The sequence below is a fragment of the Capricornis sumatraensis genome, chromosome 10 (genome assembly GCF_032405125.1).
Source record: "Capricornis sumatraensis isolate serow.1 chromosome 10, serow.2, whole genome shotgun sequence".
In the NCBI taxonomy this organism is placed as follows: Eukaryota; Metazoa; Chordata; class Mammalia; order Artiodactyla; family Bovidae; genus Capricornis; species Capricornis sumatraensis.
In genome coordinates, this window is record NC_091078.1 from 63,121,390 (window position 1) to 63,138,228 (window position 16,839).

Below are 16,839 nucleotides of genomic sequence, written 5' to 3' on the forward strand. Positions count from 1 at the left end.
GGCCTCTGTGGTGTCCTCCCAGGGTTAGACTCACAGGAGTCCAGAGCAGGAATCTGCCTGTGGACACTCTCCCCAGCTGGTGCCTGCACCACACTGGAAGAAGCACCATGAGTCTCCTCACTTTACCCTGAGGAAGGCATGAGGCCCAGAAATGTTCAGAAATTTGATCAAGGTCACACACAAAGTGGCCACCACTCTAAGCGGTTTCTCCCTCTGCCTAGAATGAGAACAGCGATGCTTCTGTCATTTATCATCTGAGATTGCAGTGAGGACCAAATATACCTGTTGGAAAACCATCTACAGATACAATGGGGATGACTTAACAACCACAAGACAAGGCCCTAGGAGCTAAGAAAGACCAAGGCCAAGAATAAAGAATGCCCAACCTCCAGAAACCCGCCGGGGGGTGGGGGGGCAGGGTTCACCAAGCTCAGGCTTCTCCGGGCACATGTGGGCCTTCACCCCAGACCTGTCTTCTGCGGGCAGAGTGATGCTCCATGAGTCCTGAGCTGCCGAGGCTCACCTCTCTGCTCCTCTGTGCTCCATCTGAGCCTCCTGGCTGAGGCATAGAATGGATTTTTGGTGAGAAAGTAGCTGGCAGATTTGGGGCAATCACATCCATCCCTGTGCCTTCCCCCTCAGGGCTTAGGTAATTGCATTCCCCTCTGCTGAGACCCCCTCCCGCTGTGTACCCCCGTGGCCCCTTCCTCACCTCCTTCAGGCTGGGGCTGAAATGGCAGCTTTCCAGTGAGGCCTGCTCCCACTCCCAGATCCCATTCCTGCCTCGTTTCCATCCCTAGCGTTCACCACCATTGACCTATTGTATATTTTACTTAAATTTTTGTTAGCTCATTGTCTTGCTCCTACTCTGGTGTGCCAGTGCCGCCAGGTCAGGGGTTAAGCTGAATTTCTCAGCACCTACTACATGTCAGGCGCAGCTGTAAGCACCAGGGATCCAGAAGGGAACTGGTGTGGACCATGCCAATAGTGCCTCTTGGCCCAGCAGAGAGGGCTCCCAGCCTGTGATTGGGCGACACGGGGCGAGGGGGGCCAAGGGAAGCTGGTACCTGTGTGGAGGCATGGCTGAGGCCGTGCTGAACTGGGGGCAGGTAAATGTGTTTCTGTTCTGGGTGCCTTGTTCCCTGGACTGCACCCGAGTGCACTGTGTTTGGCCAGGCCCCTGAACTGGAGGCAGCCTGGATCCCAGGAACTTTGGGCAAATTACTTCTTGTGTGAGCCTCACCTTTCTCACCTGTAAAAAGAAGAAAATCATATCCCCGAAGTGCAGTTTGGGTTATTTTAATGGGAATGTCTCCAGAGGCCTGCAGTGCCCTTCCTGCTTCAGTTCTCAGCCAGATGAAAGAAGACGTGTTCTGAGGCTCCTCTCTGACAGATCCGATAACACGCTCTTGCCTCGGCTGCACGCCCTTGGCCCAGAAGCACAGAGGAACTTTGATCGCTAAAAAAGCCCTCTGCCCCAGCTCTTGCCATCCTCACGTGACAAAAGCCCCTTTTACTTTGCCCATCCCCCACCTCTGCCAGCTTTCTTTGTGTTCCGAAACTGACCTGAAATGTTTCATAGGACTGGACAGCCACGCTCGGCAGAGGAGGGGACCTGATGGAACTGATGTGGAGACCCCTCCCTGCTTCACCCATGCCTGAGGCCTTGAGGGTGGCTTCCCACCCCGAGATCTGTTACAGAGGCAGAGATGCCAGGACTTGGCCCTGCAATCTGTAACGTCCTTGTGCCTGTGTCTTACAGAAATTTAAAGAGTATGTGAACGGCAGTAACCTCATCACTAAGCTGCAAGCCAAGCACGACTTACTCAAGCAGACTTTGGGTGAAGGTGAGTTGAGCGGTGGAGGTGAGCGCTGGAGGGTCCTCCCTGCTGGGTCTTGTGTGGCCTCTTGAGCTGTTACAGATGGAGATCCCAGGCACTTGGTAGAATGAGGCCTGGAACTGGGGCCACCTACTGGGACAAGCCAGCTGGGGAAACAGACTGGTACAGATGTTGAGGGGGTGTGTAGTTTGGCTGCCGAAACTGTGGGGCCAACACAAGTCTGAGTTTAAGTTTTGGGGAAGAGTCCCAGAAAAAGTGATAATGGGTCCCCAATAGGTTAAGGGTGGGATCCAGGGCACAGGGCTCTGGACTGATGCTTTTTTAGCAGATTCTGTTTGCCAGGAATACTATTGGAATGCCGGGCCAGGATTCTAGGTCCAAGAAGAATTCACACATGTAAGGCAGAGCGTGGTCCTTGAGGGACCTGGGCACTAGACTTAAAACTCCCGAAAAGCTTCCAACAATTGTTGGAGTAAAGTCCCATCTGTTTCAGGGGCACATGAGACCGGAAATCGTTTGACCTCCACGTGCTACCCTAACCTCATCTACTTCTCCTCCACTCTCCTCCTGCACTGCAGCTGCACTGAGCTCCCTCCTGCATTTCAGAGCTCGTCCAGCTTATTCCTGCCTCAGGGGCTTTACATCTGTTCTTCCTGCTGCCTGAAATGCCCCCTACCCCATATCGTTGTGTGGTTGGCTCAGCACAGATATCACTTCCTCAGTGAGACTCTGCTGTCCCAGCCTCAGGGGATCACCACCTCTGTCCCAGCACTCTCTCTGTCTGATTTTCTTCATCTTGGTTGTCATCATGTGAATTCAACCTCTTTATCATCCGTTCACCTGCTTATTGTCATTGATCACACCTCCACACCCGATAGCATTATATCTCCAACCAGGGTAGGAACTTCCTTGCTTGTTTTGTCCACTGCTTTATCTGTAGTGCCTAGGACAGTGCCTGGCTCATGGTAGGCACTCAGTTAATAGTCACTGAACGAATGTTGAATGGAAAGATCACCAGAACAATAACTAGAAACCATTCAAGCTCAAGGATGTTTCAACTGACAAAAAAGGCACACCCTAAGAATTGAAAATTATATTTTATTTATTAGGTGGAAAAAACTGAGGCCTTAAGCCCAGGATGCAGTATCTTAGATAACTCTTGAGAGACTGTTCTGTAGAGGCAAAGTGAGAAATGAGGCAAAGTGAGGAACCAGGACATTTAGGAGTTTTTGCAACAAAGACAAGGTAGTCAGAACACCAAAGGATTGGTGTTAATCAAAGAAAACCTGACATCGTAAGTTAAGGAATTTGGGCTCTTCTATTTATGGGAAGGTGCAAGAGTCTGGGCTCACTGAAATCACTCCTTTGATATGTGCCTCAGCTCTCTGGGGCCAGCATCCTGTGTTTTCTCATCCTGGTGTCCTCAGGGTGTACCACTGCAGGGAGCCAGGGCTGGTGGCTGCAGCGTCTGATGATTCGGTGGTGGACATAGTGTTTCCATCCTGAGTTCCCTTGGGGCTGTCCGTCACAGTTGGCTATAGTGGTTGATGGGCGCAACATCCTCCCTGATATAGTAGGTGGCATTTTTAGTGCACAGGTGGTTTAGAGCAAGTCCTGGTGGCCCTGGAGCTTGGTATGAGGCTTAACTTTGAGCAGAGGAGCTAACCTGGGGCTTCTGAAGCTGTTAGGCCACATTCAGAATAGACCTGTGTTCTGTTTGGAGAGGGCTGTTGGCTGAAGGATGTGCTCGACTGACATGGGGTCTGGGAAATATGGGGCCAATATCAGAGACATGAAGGGACTTCCCAAGGTGTCAGTGCCATTAGATCCTGAGATGACAGCTTGAAGCAGTTTAGAGATATCCCAGGATTCTGGGGAATGAGTGTGACAGGACAAGACCTGTGCAGGGCTGTGGGCTGGTGGGCACTGCTGCTGAGGTTTGCCATCCACGGTACATCCTCACCCTTCACTGGCTTGCTCTCTTCTCCCTGTGTGTGCACATTCTAGTGGCTGTGTCTGAGCCACACAAGTCCTGTTCACTCAGCAGCTATCCAGGGAGCTGCCAGGCTCTGCAGGTGCTTGGCATGTGTGAGCCCCATGCCTTAGAGGAACCGGTGAGAAATGAAACCATTTCCAGCCCCTAGTTATTTGCAGTCTAGCTGGGAGACAACTCATGAATTCATTAAAAAATTAAATAGTGATAACATTGTCACACAGAAATACTGAATAAATTGCCAGGTGAGCAATTCAGGCTCTGAGGACTGTGAGTCCCAGGAGGGAGGTTTCACCGTGGGCCCAAGAGACCAGGAAAGGCTTCTAGGAAGATGAATAACTAGGGCTTGAAGGAATAGCCAGCACTTCGAAACTAATACCAGTAGAATTTTTTTCAATCAACTTTATTGACATATATAATGGAAATCCCATAAGATGCACCCATTTTATGTGTAGACATCAGTTTTAAAAAACACATGCACCCAGGTATAACCAGCACTCAAAAGCTCCAGCCCCAAAGCGACAACCCAAAAGTTCTCTTGTGCCTCTTTGCAGTCCACCTTCACCCTTCCCCCCATCTCCACTTGAAACCACACTGACCTGATTTCTGTCGCCACAGACTAGATTTGTCTGCTCTAGCTGGTGACAGCTGGGAATCTTTTGGGGATAATAGAAACGTTCTGTTTCTTGATTTGGGTGGAGGTTAGACATGGGTGTTTATATTTGACAGAACTCATTGATTGAGGGGAAGAGGGGCGAAGAGTGAGTTGCAATGAGCTTTTTCTTCATTCCCTGCCCCCGCCCCCACCCCTGGCAACCCTTATATTCTGCCCATCCTGACATTTCAGTATTGGACCAGGAGAATGGGGCCATGGGGGACTGTGGATAACACAGAGGGAACCAAAACAGTGAGAATGGAGGGAACGGGACGAGACAGAAAGGCCCAGAGAGCAGCTTGGATGAGTGTGTGATGGTGCAGCTTTCACAACTTGTAGGATCAGTTATTCTGGTCATGGGATTGGGCTCTGAGGGGTGTTTCTCATGAGCCATTTAACAGAAGGCAGGTCCACGTGAGTTGCTGACTACTTGCGTTTTTGAAATCAGACACCCTGGATTTAGAATACAAGATATTCTTTTAAAAAATAAGATCCCAGATGAGAAAGTGTTTCTCTCAAGCTTCCCTGTGAGTGCTACCAGATGCAAGCTTTTATTCCTGCCCCTGCCTGAGTGGCCTTAATGAAATAATAATAATAATTAGTTTTGGTTGGTATGACGCCTGGCCCATTTGGTCTTCCAAGTGTGTTTAGACTTCAGCTGCGTCCTGCTCTGAGATATGATATATGAGTCCTTCTCCTGAGTTTTGAGCTGAAGAGCAACAAAAAACAGGAAATGCAACTTGAGAAGTACAATGGCAACTAAAAAAGAGCCATCTAGAAAAATTTCCATAGTCCTGTTTTCTCATAAGCCAGCAGTGAGTAAAGTCCACTGTGGTGCTTTTGATATCTGGCACAGGTCTTGTTAGACTGGTCAGTTCTGGGGAAGTTTTTTCTTATTTTGATAAACTTTTTATTTTAGAGTAGTTTTATATGTATAGTAAAGTTGCAAAGACAGTACAGTTTCCATATATTCTACATCCAACTTCCCCTATTATTAACATCTTCATTTAACATGAATGTGGTATATTTGTCACAATTAATATATACTGATAAATTATTATTAACTAAAGTTAATGAATTACTGAATTACTGAAAAAACTGAAGCTGAGACCAAATCTTCGGTCTTTTTTGTATTTCCCCTGCACGGTAAGGATATATGTGGATTCCTAGGGCATTGAGGCAGAGAAGGCAATGGCACCCCACTCTAGTACTCTTGCCTGGAAAATCCCATGGACGAAGGAACCTGGTGGGCTGCAGTCCATGGGGTCGCTAAGAGTCGGATACGACTGAGCGACTTCACTTTCACTTCTCACTTTCATGCATTGGAGAAGGAAATGGCAACCCACTCCAGTGTTCTTGCCTGGAGAATCTTAGGGGTGGCGGAGCCTGGTGGGCTGACGTCTATGGGGTCGCACAGAGTCAGACACACTGAAGTGACTTAGCAGCAGCAGGAGCAGGGCATTGAGGGACAGGGAAGAATTTGCACTGATTTAGTTTGACAAAGCTCAGAACCTTCTAATTTACTCCTCTGAGAGTCATCAGATGAGTCCTCTCTACCTGGACGTGTTAACTCTTCCGTTCAGTAGAAAGTTCTTGTGAGAGCGGGGCCAGGGTACAGTGACACCTGCATCAGTGGCCTTTTTCTGTCATCTGAGAGCTGTCTTATATTGGGAGGAATAATCTGGTTGTCTGAAAACAGGTAAGAAATATGGGGCCAAGTGAAATATTTTGGCTAGAAAAGATACAAGGTTTTTTTCATAAAAATGAAATGAAATGGCATGTCTAGTACCTCAGTTTCTCTCGAGTACTCTTTTGACAGCATGCCTCAGAGAAACCACAAGCTGGAGGAAAGTCTAGGTCTTTTGGGTCACCCTCACTGAGAGGCGAATTTTTGAACATAATTGACCCCAGGCATACAAGTCAAAATGCTTCTAGGTGTCCTGCAAATTGACCTTCCTTGTTACAAATGTCACTGCCACATCCTGGAAACAAGAGCGGACACCTTTATGTGCCTTTGGCTGTTGCTACGTCATTTTATTGGCCAGAGAATTCTTAGTTTACCATCTCTGAGCCTTAGATTTCTGACCTTTTATATTGCTCTGGGTAATCAGTAAGTTCCAGGGTTTACACCTAAGATACAGTGGTTTTTCATTTTACTCTAGCTGCTCAAGGGTAGATGGTGCATTGTCTATAAAAAGGAATGAGACATAACCTTTTCAGGCCAAGATTTAATGTCCATTACGGAGCAAAATGTCCACCAGGACCAGACAGTCTGACCTTCTGGAAAATGATTGAGCCACCAACAATAAAGAATATTTTCACAATCCCAGGAGGTCTCAGATAGTAAAGGGCATAGCATTTTTTATTTCTGTTAGAAGTTGAAACACCATATTTCAAAAGATGTTAGTAGAGTGGTTCTTGAGAGCTGGAATGTGAGTCAAAGCTGAAGGAGAATCGATTCCATTTGTTGCCAGAGCAAAGTCTGTATTGAGTGTGTTCTGACATTCTACTTCTGGGACCCAGACCCTTTGACTCCTACCTATCCCTTTCTTCCCTCCTGGCCCCTATTTGTCCATTCATCTGTCCACCCATCCATCAAAAGCACAGACTCTGTGCTTGGCTAGGACTGGGGATACAGTATATATAAGACAGACAAGGTTCCTGCCCTCCTGGGGGAGGAGAGACCTCAGACAGGAAACAAACCATTAAGTAAAGAATTATAACTATGGTAAGTGTCCTTGAGTGGAAAATTTGGGCTGATATAGAGAATAGTTGTGTATAGGGTTGAGGAGCATGGGCACCTGCTTTAATGTAGGTGATCAGAGAGGTCTCTAAAGGGAGGGGACATTTAAGCTGAGACTTCTGAGGGGTGGGAATGTGTCTGCCACATGAAAACCTGGGGAAAGAGTGATGGGGCGGAGGGAACAGCCTATGGGAAGGCAGGAAGGGATGAGGTGAGGTAGAACGAAGAGAAGAGCACTGTGCCTGGACCACAGTGAGTACACAGAGGAGTGGGCCAGTCCAAGAAGAGGTGGAGCTGGAGCCTCTTCCTAGGGCCCCCTGTCAGTCAGAGTTGCACAGTTAACTACATCCTGAAGGGAAATGACATGTTGTATCATCAACCCAGGCCACTGGCTGACCCTTTCCTAGGTGAGTTGCGATTAGCTCTCACTGGGGGTCTTAGGTCTACGTGAAAATGTAATTCAAATTGGTGTCTGGCAGGAACTTGCCTCAGACCCCAGATACACAGTCAAATTACGTAGAGCAAATTTTCTTGTTTTACCTCACTTTTCTCCTTTCCTGCTTTGGCTTCAGTTCAACCACCTGCAGTAACTCTTGTAACTGCTTGTGGCTTGGGTCAGGAATTAAGGAATTGTGTGCTGACTTGCTCCAAGTTTTATTTTCAGACTTCTCTCACTGTCTTCCTCCCCTCATTTTCCTCCCCGGCTCCATTCAGCATTGTTTTCCATAGAGAAGCATAAATACTCAGTTCTTTCTTCTAGAAAGTCTCTTCATGTGAATACTGAATGCAATTCTAGAATCTAGAGCAATGTGGTCCAGTATGGTGGCCGCCAGTCATAAGCGACTATTGAACACTTGAATCATGGCTAGCCTGAATTGAAATGTGCAAAATGAGCATCAGATTTCAAAGAGTTAGTACTATACACATATGTTTATATGTGTATATATAACTGAAATGGGCTTCGCAGGTGCCGCTAGTGGTAACCCGCCTGCCAATGCAGGAGACATAAGAGACTCGGGTTCGATCCCTGGGTGGGGACGATCCCCTGGAAGAGGGCACGGCAACACACTCCAGTATTCTTGCCTGGAGAATCCCCATGGACAGAGGAGCCTGGTGGGCTACAGTCCCTAGGATAGCACGAGTTGGACACAACTGAGGCGACTTAGCATGCATGCCTGCATATACCTATAACATCTTATTAATTTTTTATATTGACACATATTGAAATAACATTTTGACATAAGTCAAATAAAATATATCATTAAAATTAATCTCACCTATTTAGGAAATGGCAATCCACTCCAGGACTATTGCCTGCAAAATCCCATGGACAGAGGAGCCTGGTAGGCTACAGTCCATGGGGTTGCCAAGAGCCGGACACGACTGAGCGACTTCACTATATATATATTTCTTTTTAAGTTTTGTAATGTAGCTACTAGAAATTGTGGCTTACATTTTATTTCCATGGGACAGCGCTGACTTAGAGGTTCTCTATTATAGCACCGCACAAAAGAATGAATTACTCAGTCATGCTATGGATGAACCTCAAAAGCCTAGTTATGTGAACAATAAGAAATAAAATATATGTGAACATGGCCCTACAAATAGGAGGCACGGAGGATTTAATAAGATTCAGTTCTTCCCAGCAGACCACACCTTAGGCATAATTAGATTTCCCATTTCATAAATAATTAAGTTCAAGTGTGAGTTGTTTCATGTTTTTAGAAAAAGACGAATGTGCACGGTCAAAAGTAAAATAAACAAGCGAGCAAAAACAAAAACAAAACCAATTAAACATTAATGTACACTTTTCTTTCCAGGCGAGAGAGCGGAATGCGGTACAACCAGGTAAGAGCCGGGGATCCTGTTTCCTGCACCTGCCGCCTGAGGTGGGAAGTGGGAGGAGGCGGGAGGCGCAGGAAGGGCGAGGGAGCGGGCACGGTGCTGGAGCAGGAGCAGCACAGTCGTAGGGAGCAGCGCCTCACCCCACGGGCCGTGACTGTGCTGAGAGGGGAGGCAAAGGCCTTAGGCTGCTCCGCTCATTCCAGCTTTAGACTATGACAGGAAGGGAGCCTTTCAGAGCTGCTCTGGAGGTGGGTGTGGTCCCTCGGCGGCGCTATCCATCAGGTGGGAAGAAGGGACCGTAATATATATTGCAGAGTGGTTGAGGGCAACCAGAAGCCGGAGGCGATCAGGTTGCTGTCCACCTGTCTCCCCATCCGTTCTATGGCTGCTGAGCAAACTGCCGAGGAGGGTTGGTGGGGAGGTGCCGTGCCGGGCGGGACGCAGTAGCCAAGGCTCTGGGCTTGGCTGGAATCCCGCACAGGCACCGCCGTGCACACGCATGCGCATATTCACACTAGCGCGCACAGCGCCCCCCGCAGCACTGGCTTCCGACTTCACTGCACTGGGATGGACTGGTGGCGGAGCCCCTTGCTCGGGAAGTAACAGTGGACAGCTTCGCTTTCTCTCCAGCTCGCTCACCATTACCCTCTGCGCTTTCCCCTGAGCAGACCAGAGCCAGTGAACACTTTCACTCAGCAGCGGATAGTTGAGGGTCTGGCTTCAGGACTGGACCTTTCCTTTACCTGCAGAGAATTTAGGTCCCTAAGCAGCCCCATCGCTGCCCTGGTACCTTAGAGCCCATCCATTTTCCCGTCCCCAACAATGTCTGTCCCACCGTCCAACATGAATTTAGCCGGTGGCCTCAAGGCCTGCACTTTTCCATCATGTGATCACTGAGGTCTGGTTTTTGCCTCATCCTGGGCCCAGTGACCCAGTGACATCCTTTCCCCACAAGTTCTTCCCAGTGGCTCAGAATCCTGGAAAGCTGTCCTATTTGGCAACAAGAGGGATGAACCCTCAACTCCCTCCTCATCTGGAAGGGAGTTGGCTGGGAAGAGGCTTGGAAAGCTCTGGGGTTTTCAGTTTACTGAGCCCAGGGTGGAGGAGACTAGGGACTCTCCAGAAGCTTAGTCTGTGCAGCTGTTCCTCTCGGACCTGGCAGTCTGGGAACACTGGGATGATTCGTGATGCCAGGGGAGGCCTTCCCAGCATGTGGGCCAGCAGATGTGCAGGCTTACTTTCGAAGAATCTTTTAGAAACAAATTCCTTTTAAAAAAATGAATGAATTAATTAAATTTATTTATGGCAAGTATTGCCTTTTTTTAAAAAAATTATTTATTTATGGCAGGAGAGTGTTGTCCCTTAAAAAATTTTTTTTTAAATTTATTTGTGGTGAGAGAGTGTTGTCATAGTCCCCAAACAACAGAAGCTACATTTTACACCAAAGTCTGCAAATAGTGCAACAGATGGGGGATGAATTGAGCCATCCCTCACTTCTTCCTAATTCCTAGAACTCATGCGGGAATAGTGGTTCCAGCAGATTGTAGGAGAGATCTGTCATCAAACCCTTGGCGAGGTCCCAGGGTGTTCCTTAGAGAAAAGTTGAGGGGTTTTGCTTTTTTAAAAAATAAAGTCCCCTGAGATGTTTTCTTCCACACCCTCATGGACCTAGGGCCTGGGAAATCCAAGCTAGGATTACAGACCTCCCACTTAGATATACTGCACTGCACTGTACTAAACTGTAAATCCAGATATCTGCACTTTGGCCCTTGGCCAAGGTCAAAGGCAACTCTTTTAGTAAACTAAAAGCTTCCTCTTACTTCTAAAAATCATTTTTAATGTATTATAGAGTGCACTGCTAACTTGGAAGTATTTTTGAAATTAATCTTAAATGCCCTGGGTGAGCTATTTCTATACTGTGGCCCTCTCTATCTCCCATAGTTACTTGTCAAAGGTCAGTGTCATTTTGGATGACTGGTTGAGCAGATCTTCTCAACAAGCTGCCACTGGCCTTGTAAAGATAGACCAGTTTTCACATGGGCTGCAACACGTTGTATTTTTTTCTCACACTTTAGAATGTTATCTTAGAATAGCCCCAATTTATAATAACCCTGTAATTAGCATCACCACCTTAATGAACATGAATTTGAGCAAACTCCGGAAGACAGTGAAAGACAAGGAAGCCTGATGCACTGTAGTCCACGGGGTATCAAAAAGTCAGAAACTATTTAGTGACTAAACAATAAAAAAAATTAGGCTGACCAGACGCAATAATGCACTTGAAAGTTGTATGGTAAATGGCTAAGCCAAATGCGAACATAACATTTGATTATGGTTTTTCAAACCATTGACTGGCTTCCCTAACCTAGAACTTGGTCCACGTCTGAATCAGTAGTGAAATCATTTAAACTTTCTTGTCCACACAAATGCAACCCCATGCACACCCATGAGCAGCCTCCAAGAGCCTGACCACCATCCAACTATAATACTGCTGCCATTTTGAATTTTGACTCCCACGTCTGTGAGGTTGTCTAGGAAAATCCCCATCCTTTTGGTCACAGAATAATTTTGAGGCCAAGTTCTGTGTTGCTAATGTGTGCTAATTTTCATCTTGGTTGAAAGGCAGAAAGGGGACATTGGTCTCTGGTTTCTCTTTCTTCCTCTCCGTGGCTTTCTCTGTTCCTGTTTTCCCTGCCTCTCTCTCTCTTTCTTTCCTTTTTGCTCTGCAACTGAGCAGCAGAAGAGATGGAAGGCTTAGGCTGCCCCACTTTCCTTGGCTGAGCTGCCCCTCTGCTCCCCACTTTGTGCCCCACCCAGCACTTCAGTAAGTCGGTATCAATTTGATGTCATGCGAAGTTGGGATAGCTACGTTTCCTTGTCAGAGATTCTGCTCCGTGCCCAGAGCACCACACTAAAGGAAGAAATCCTGATGTGATTCTAACAGTCCTTTGCTTTCTGGATTGGGCAGGAGAAATTTTATAACTCACAGGAAAAAAAAAATCCTTAGGACTTAACTTTATGAAATAAATTTTAAAGGCACCCTAGACTTTTTCTGGTATTGGTGTCCAACACCTGCATTGAGTCTCTACTCTTGTTGACCATGAGCGTTTAATAGATAATTTAATGCTACTGCTGGGTGTTCTGTGGTAAAACCCATTTCCCCATGTCCATACTCACACCAGAACCTGGAATAGGAAGAGCTGAATTCTATTCCTGTGACCTTGGGCAAGTTTCTTAATCTCTCAGTGGCTCATTTGCCGTATGTTTAAAGTAGGTTTAATAGTTCTTGCCTACTTCTCAGGGTTGTTGTGAGGATGTCGTGCAGTGTGAGATAATGAAATGATCGGACAACGTTCAAAAACAGAAACCCAAATCACCATGGAAACAAGGTGGCTCAGCTGCTACCCTCCAGTTATTAAACGTAAAACCTATGGCCCCCTGTTACATTTCTGGCACTCTCTTTGGCATATATAAATTCAAAAGCAGATCTACCATAAGAAATACTCACTCTCACGTGCCCTTATCCTCAAAAAAATAAGTAACTTGTGAAAAAAGAAATGACATGGACTTAGCTAACCAAATTGACATAGATCCAAGATGGGCTCAAAATAACCTTGCCTGTTGTTTCTTTTTGAAGTTTTGGTCTGTGCTGTTATTTTTGGTTCCAATGTTTGGGTGGCATGAGATTTGGATTCTACTGTGTCTTTGCCCATGCATGTCCTGGAGCTAGCAGTATTTGCTCAGTATTCAGACACCAAGAGCAAGCTGATCTGAGTTCCCTTGATGGTGGGGCTGCTGAAGCAGACAGGCAAACAAGGCCAGTGAGCAAGGCAGCATGAGTCTCATCCCTTGATGGGCTCCGCAGCACGTATGATTTCTTGCCCATTCACAGAAATCAATTAGGATGTGGGGGGCCCATGTCTCAGTTCATCACACATGGTTATTATCTGTGTCAGGCTGGGTCCCCCCTCGGTACCTCCCAAATTGTGAGCTCAGCCAGTTGAAAGTGAACTGTGTCTCTTGGTTAGGGGTCTTCCTCCTAACCTTTGAAAGTCCTTTGACCTAGAACACTGGCATCATTGAGTCAGGCCAACTTGGGTGGTGAAAGGTGAGCAAATAAGCCAACACAGGCATATGCATGTGAGCAACTCTGGAGACCGGTTCAGTGTTTGTGGCTGTTTCACTGTTGCTGGAGAACTGTGGTGTGATCGCCCCTCCCTGTGTCCGAGATGGAGCGAGCACAGGGAATGGAGATCCTAAAGTCAAGCAAGACACTTTCAACCCGACACTGCCCCCCCGCCCCCCCCCCGCCCCCTCGCCAGTTCTTTGCTGGCAAGGGTTAATGGAATGGATGAGTTTGAGCTGGATATGGGAAAGTGCCCTAAGGTTCCATGACTGACCCAATGGGAAAAATCTTGGGCTTAGAGCCAAAGAGGCTGAGTTTGGGGTCTAGCGCTGCCACTTCCCCACTCTAGAGCTCAGCTTAGGCCTCTGTAAAATGGGGCCACACATGCAGGGTTAAGCTGATGTTAAGTATGACAGTGGATTTGAAAACACTAACTGAAAGTGTACTTGACTAAAGGACAGGAGATAGTCCTCACCCTGGGTCCCTGAGGGCCCCCGAAGAAGCTGCAGCCTCCCTCCTGGCATCAGTTTCTTCATCTCTAAAATGAGAATAATAACTGCCCAGCTCTTAGATCAATGGAATAAAGATTAGTCAAGTGCATTTGAAATGCTTAGCAGCATTAGGAAGATCAGTGCCCCGGTACATCGGGAGCTGAGACTCGGTGATGTGTTTAAGCCAAAACAATGAAAATTAATCCTTCCAATCATCTTTGAAAGTCTCTTGCTTTCTTCAGCTACAGGTTACATCTCACTCCTGACTCCCCCTCCATCTGGTTAGCTTTGCAGGATGGCAGCCTCTGAGTGGAGTTTCAGTGGTTTCCCGGACACGTGCTGTACCCCCCCATAATGTAGAATGCATTTGTGTTACATGAGTCTTGGTCCTGCCTGACACTGTGGATCAGTTAAGACACCCTTGAACATCCAGAGGCCTTCAGTGGAGCACTGGGCACCAGTGCACTGGGGGTTCAGGCCTTCCGTTTGCATTTTGTGTCCTTCAGTCGTGGGTTGCAGCAGCGTCTTCCCCCATTGTATGTTTACCTGGTTGCTCTCTTGATTTCTTTTGTTCCGTTTTCCCCTAGGCCCCCCTGTCTTCCCCCTAAACCACAGAAAATGAGGAGACCTAGGCCTCTCTCAGTGTGTAGCCATAAACTATTTAACGGCTGTATGGAAACGTTCATTAAGGTACTTGCTGGGGAGCCACAGAGTCCGCGAACGTGCCCAATGTGATGGCAGCCTCCCTCCACCTCCTACCCCGGCCAGCAGCCCTGCCCCAGCCTACTGACAGACTGGCATCTGACCAACCGAAACTTTCCATCCGGGCCCTTGGCCAGGCCGTGTAGCTGGCTGGTCCTCCTGGTGGCCTGCTTGTAGCTTCAGAGGCACTTTTGTCTCTGGCCAGTGGCTTCTAAGAGTGCCTCCCCTTGCTTCTCAGCCCTGGCTGAGTTGGGGGTGGGAAGGGCTGTCAGCCCTGCTCCCCTGCTTGAGGAACTGCAGTCCTGACCAGGCTGAGGGACAGTTAGAGAAACCCCCTCACCTCCCGTCACACACACATCTCCCAGGAGCAGACTGGTTGGAAGCAACACAAAGGAAAACCCTGCTTTGTATAACAGTGTATTTTTATACCAGTTTGTTTTTTTTTTCCTAAAAGTTGAGAATAGACCAACAAAGGAAAGACATACAGTTTGTGTGAGAGACACCCCTTCCACCTTGTTTGGCTTCTTGTGAGGCAGTTTGGGAGAAGGGAAAGGAGATGAAGTAGCTCCTTTAGAATTCCAGGTTAACCCTTTACACCTTAGACTGAAAAGGAAGGTTTTCACTTCCGTGAGTTTCTCTGTCCTTGCTTCTCGGCTGCAAAGGGTGCAGGATCAAGCTGTCCCAGATAGCACAGCTCAAGGCAAGTTAAGACAGTGATGGAGCTGGAAAGGGTAGCAGGTGGGAAATATCCTCAGGGAAGGGCAGATGCACTCTGAACGTTACTTAGGGGAGCAAGAGGAAGGTCCCTACCAGTTACTGGAAGCCCGCCACCATCTAACAAAGACACTCACTGCAGAAAATAAGACTCATGTCAGTCGGGAGAAAAGGCCCTGAAGGCTCCCAGGCCCTGCCTGAGACATGTTTGGAGTGTTGGAGGCTGCCTCTGCTCCAGCTCTCTCTCCTCCATCCTCAGACAGAACGTTCACCGGACTTACTGGGCAGGGAGGGCCGGCCTCAGGTGTGGGAGGGGGTGTGGGCGGGATCAGCCTGGGTACCAGGGCTGTCTCTGCCTGTGAACTGAGTTCTGGGAAAGGGAAAGGGGCACAGGAGGGCCCCAGTTGGGGGTGCCCAAGGGGTGGGAAACAGCAGCGGCTGCTCTCAGATGCCTCAAAGGAGGGAGGCCTGGAGGACCCCAAAAGGCAGGGTGCTGCTGCTGGGTGCAGCAGGAAAGGGGCACTGTTGGGAGGTGACCCCAAGTGAGCAGTTTGCCACCCAGAAGGTCATGGGAAGAGAGGCTGTGTCAAGAGCCCTTCCTTCATCGTCCGTCCTCACTCCTACAAGACTTCCTTCTCAAAAAATCGCACTCCAGAGCTGAGGGGAGACTGAGGCCCATTTGCTACTCTCTGCCCTCGAGGACCTTATCGTGTCATGCAGTAGGTTTTTGACACAGAAGCTGAACGTGGAAAATGATTCAAGATGAGAGCTTGGTGACTGATCGGTACAGAAATAAGTTCTGTGAGCACTCTAGACCAAGAAGAGCCGTGAGCACTGGAGCAGAGGCAGCATTGAAGGAGGTGTCGGCAGAGGGGAGGATGGATGGAGGAGCTGCTTGGAGAAGGAAGAGAATGAGCGGAACCTCAGAGACACGGACATGTTTTGGAATATGCTTAGTGTTTTGAAAACAGGCGATCTGTCAGGATGCCTGAAAGGCTCTCTCACCTGATTGCATTTGAAAGCAAAGGTGTTTTGTTTAGTGAAACAATTTCTGAATGGAGAACTCCTACATAAAATGTGTGACAATCAAGTCATCTGACTTTATTCCCCTGACAATCACAACACCCACGGGGTGTTTGCCCCTTGGAGGAAGTCAGTCCTTCTGCATCTATAGGCTTTGCTGCACCTGGTCAGTCTCCTGCAAGCCTGCAACAAGCGTCTTTGTCAGCAGTGCCAAAACCTTGTCTTTAAATGCACGGTCTTTTGGAATGAGAAGTGTCATTCAGAGTCCAGCTTTGCAGCCACCGTAGCCACAGAATGGCAAGAGGTATAGGCTGCATTGGGCGCCAGGAGACTGGCTCTGAAAAGAGCCCCCAGAGAGGGACACCGTAGAGAGCTGGGCAGTAGCACGTCCCTGGAATAAGAGCACAGCTTCCTCAGGGGATAGTTTGACTGAAACAAAGTTTGTTTGTTAAGCGATTGCATTTCTTTGTAGTCACATGCGCTTGTACCACATATTATCAGTGCAGTTCAACCAGCTCTTCTGTGTGTCCTCTCTGAGCTCAGTTTGGGGACAGAGTATCTCAAGGATGGTTAACTCTCAGAAAATGAAAAGGCAGTGTGATGCACTCAGTCCTCCAACCTTTATGAACGGAATTAAATTTCCTCTTATGATCCTCATGCTATCTGAAAGAAGATTCAGCATGAACTAAGAATCCCTGTCTCTGAA

General features: G+C 47.9%; 1 protein-coding gene across 1 annotated transcript in view; it reads left to right on the forward strand.

Moving 5' to 3' along the window:
* Nucleotides 1-16,839, forward strand: part of SRGAP3 (SLIT-ROBO Rho GTPase activating protein 3) — a 122,082-nt gene that overhangs the window by 69,210 nt on the left and 36,033 nt on the right. The window contains exons 10-11 of the mRNA XM_068983109.1: nucleotides 1,763-1,847; nucleotides 9,053-9,080. Of these exons, the coding sequence (XP_068839210.1) occupies nucleotides 1,763-1,847; nucleotides 9,053-9,080 (113 nt within the window). The remainder of the gene's footprint in view (nucleotides 1-1,762; nucleotides 1,848-9,052; nucleotides 9,081-16,839) is intronic.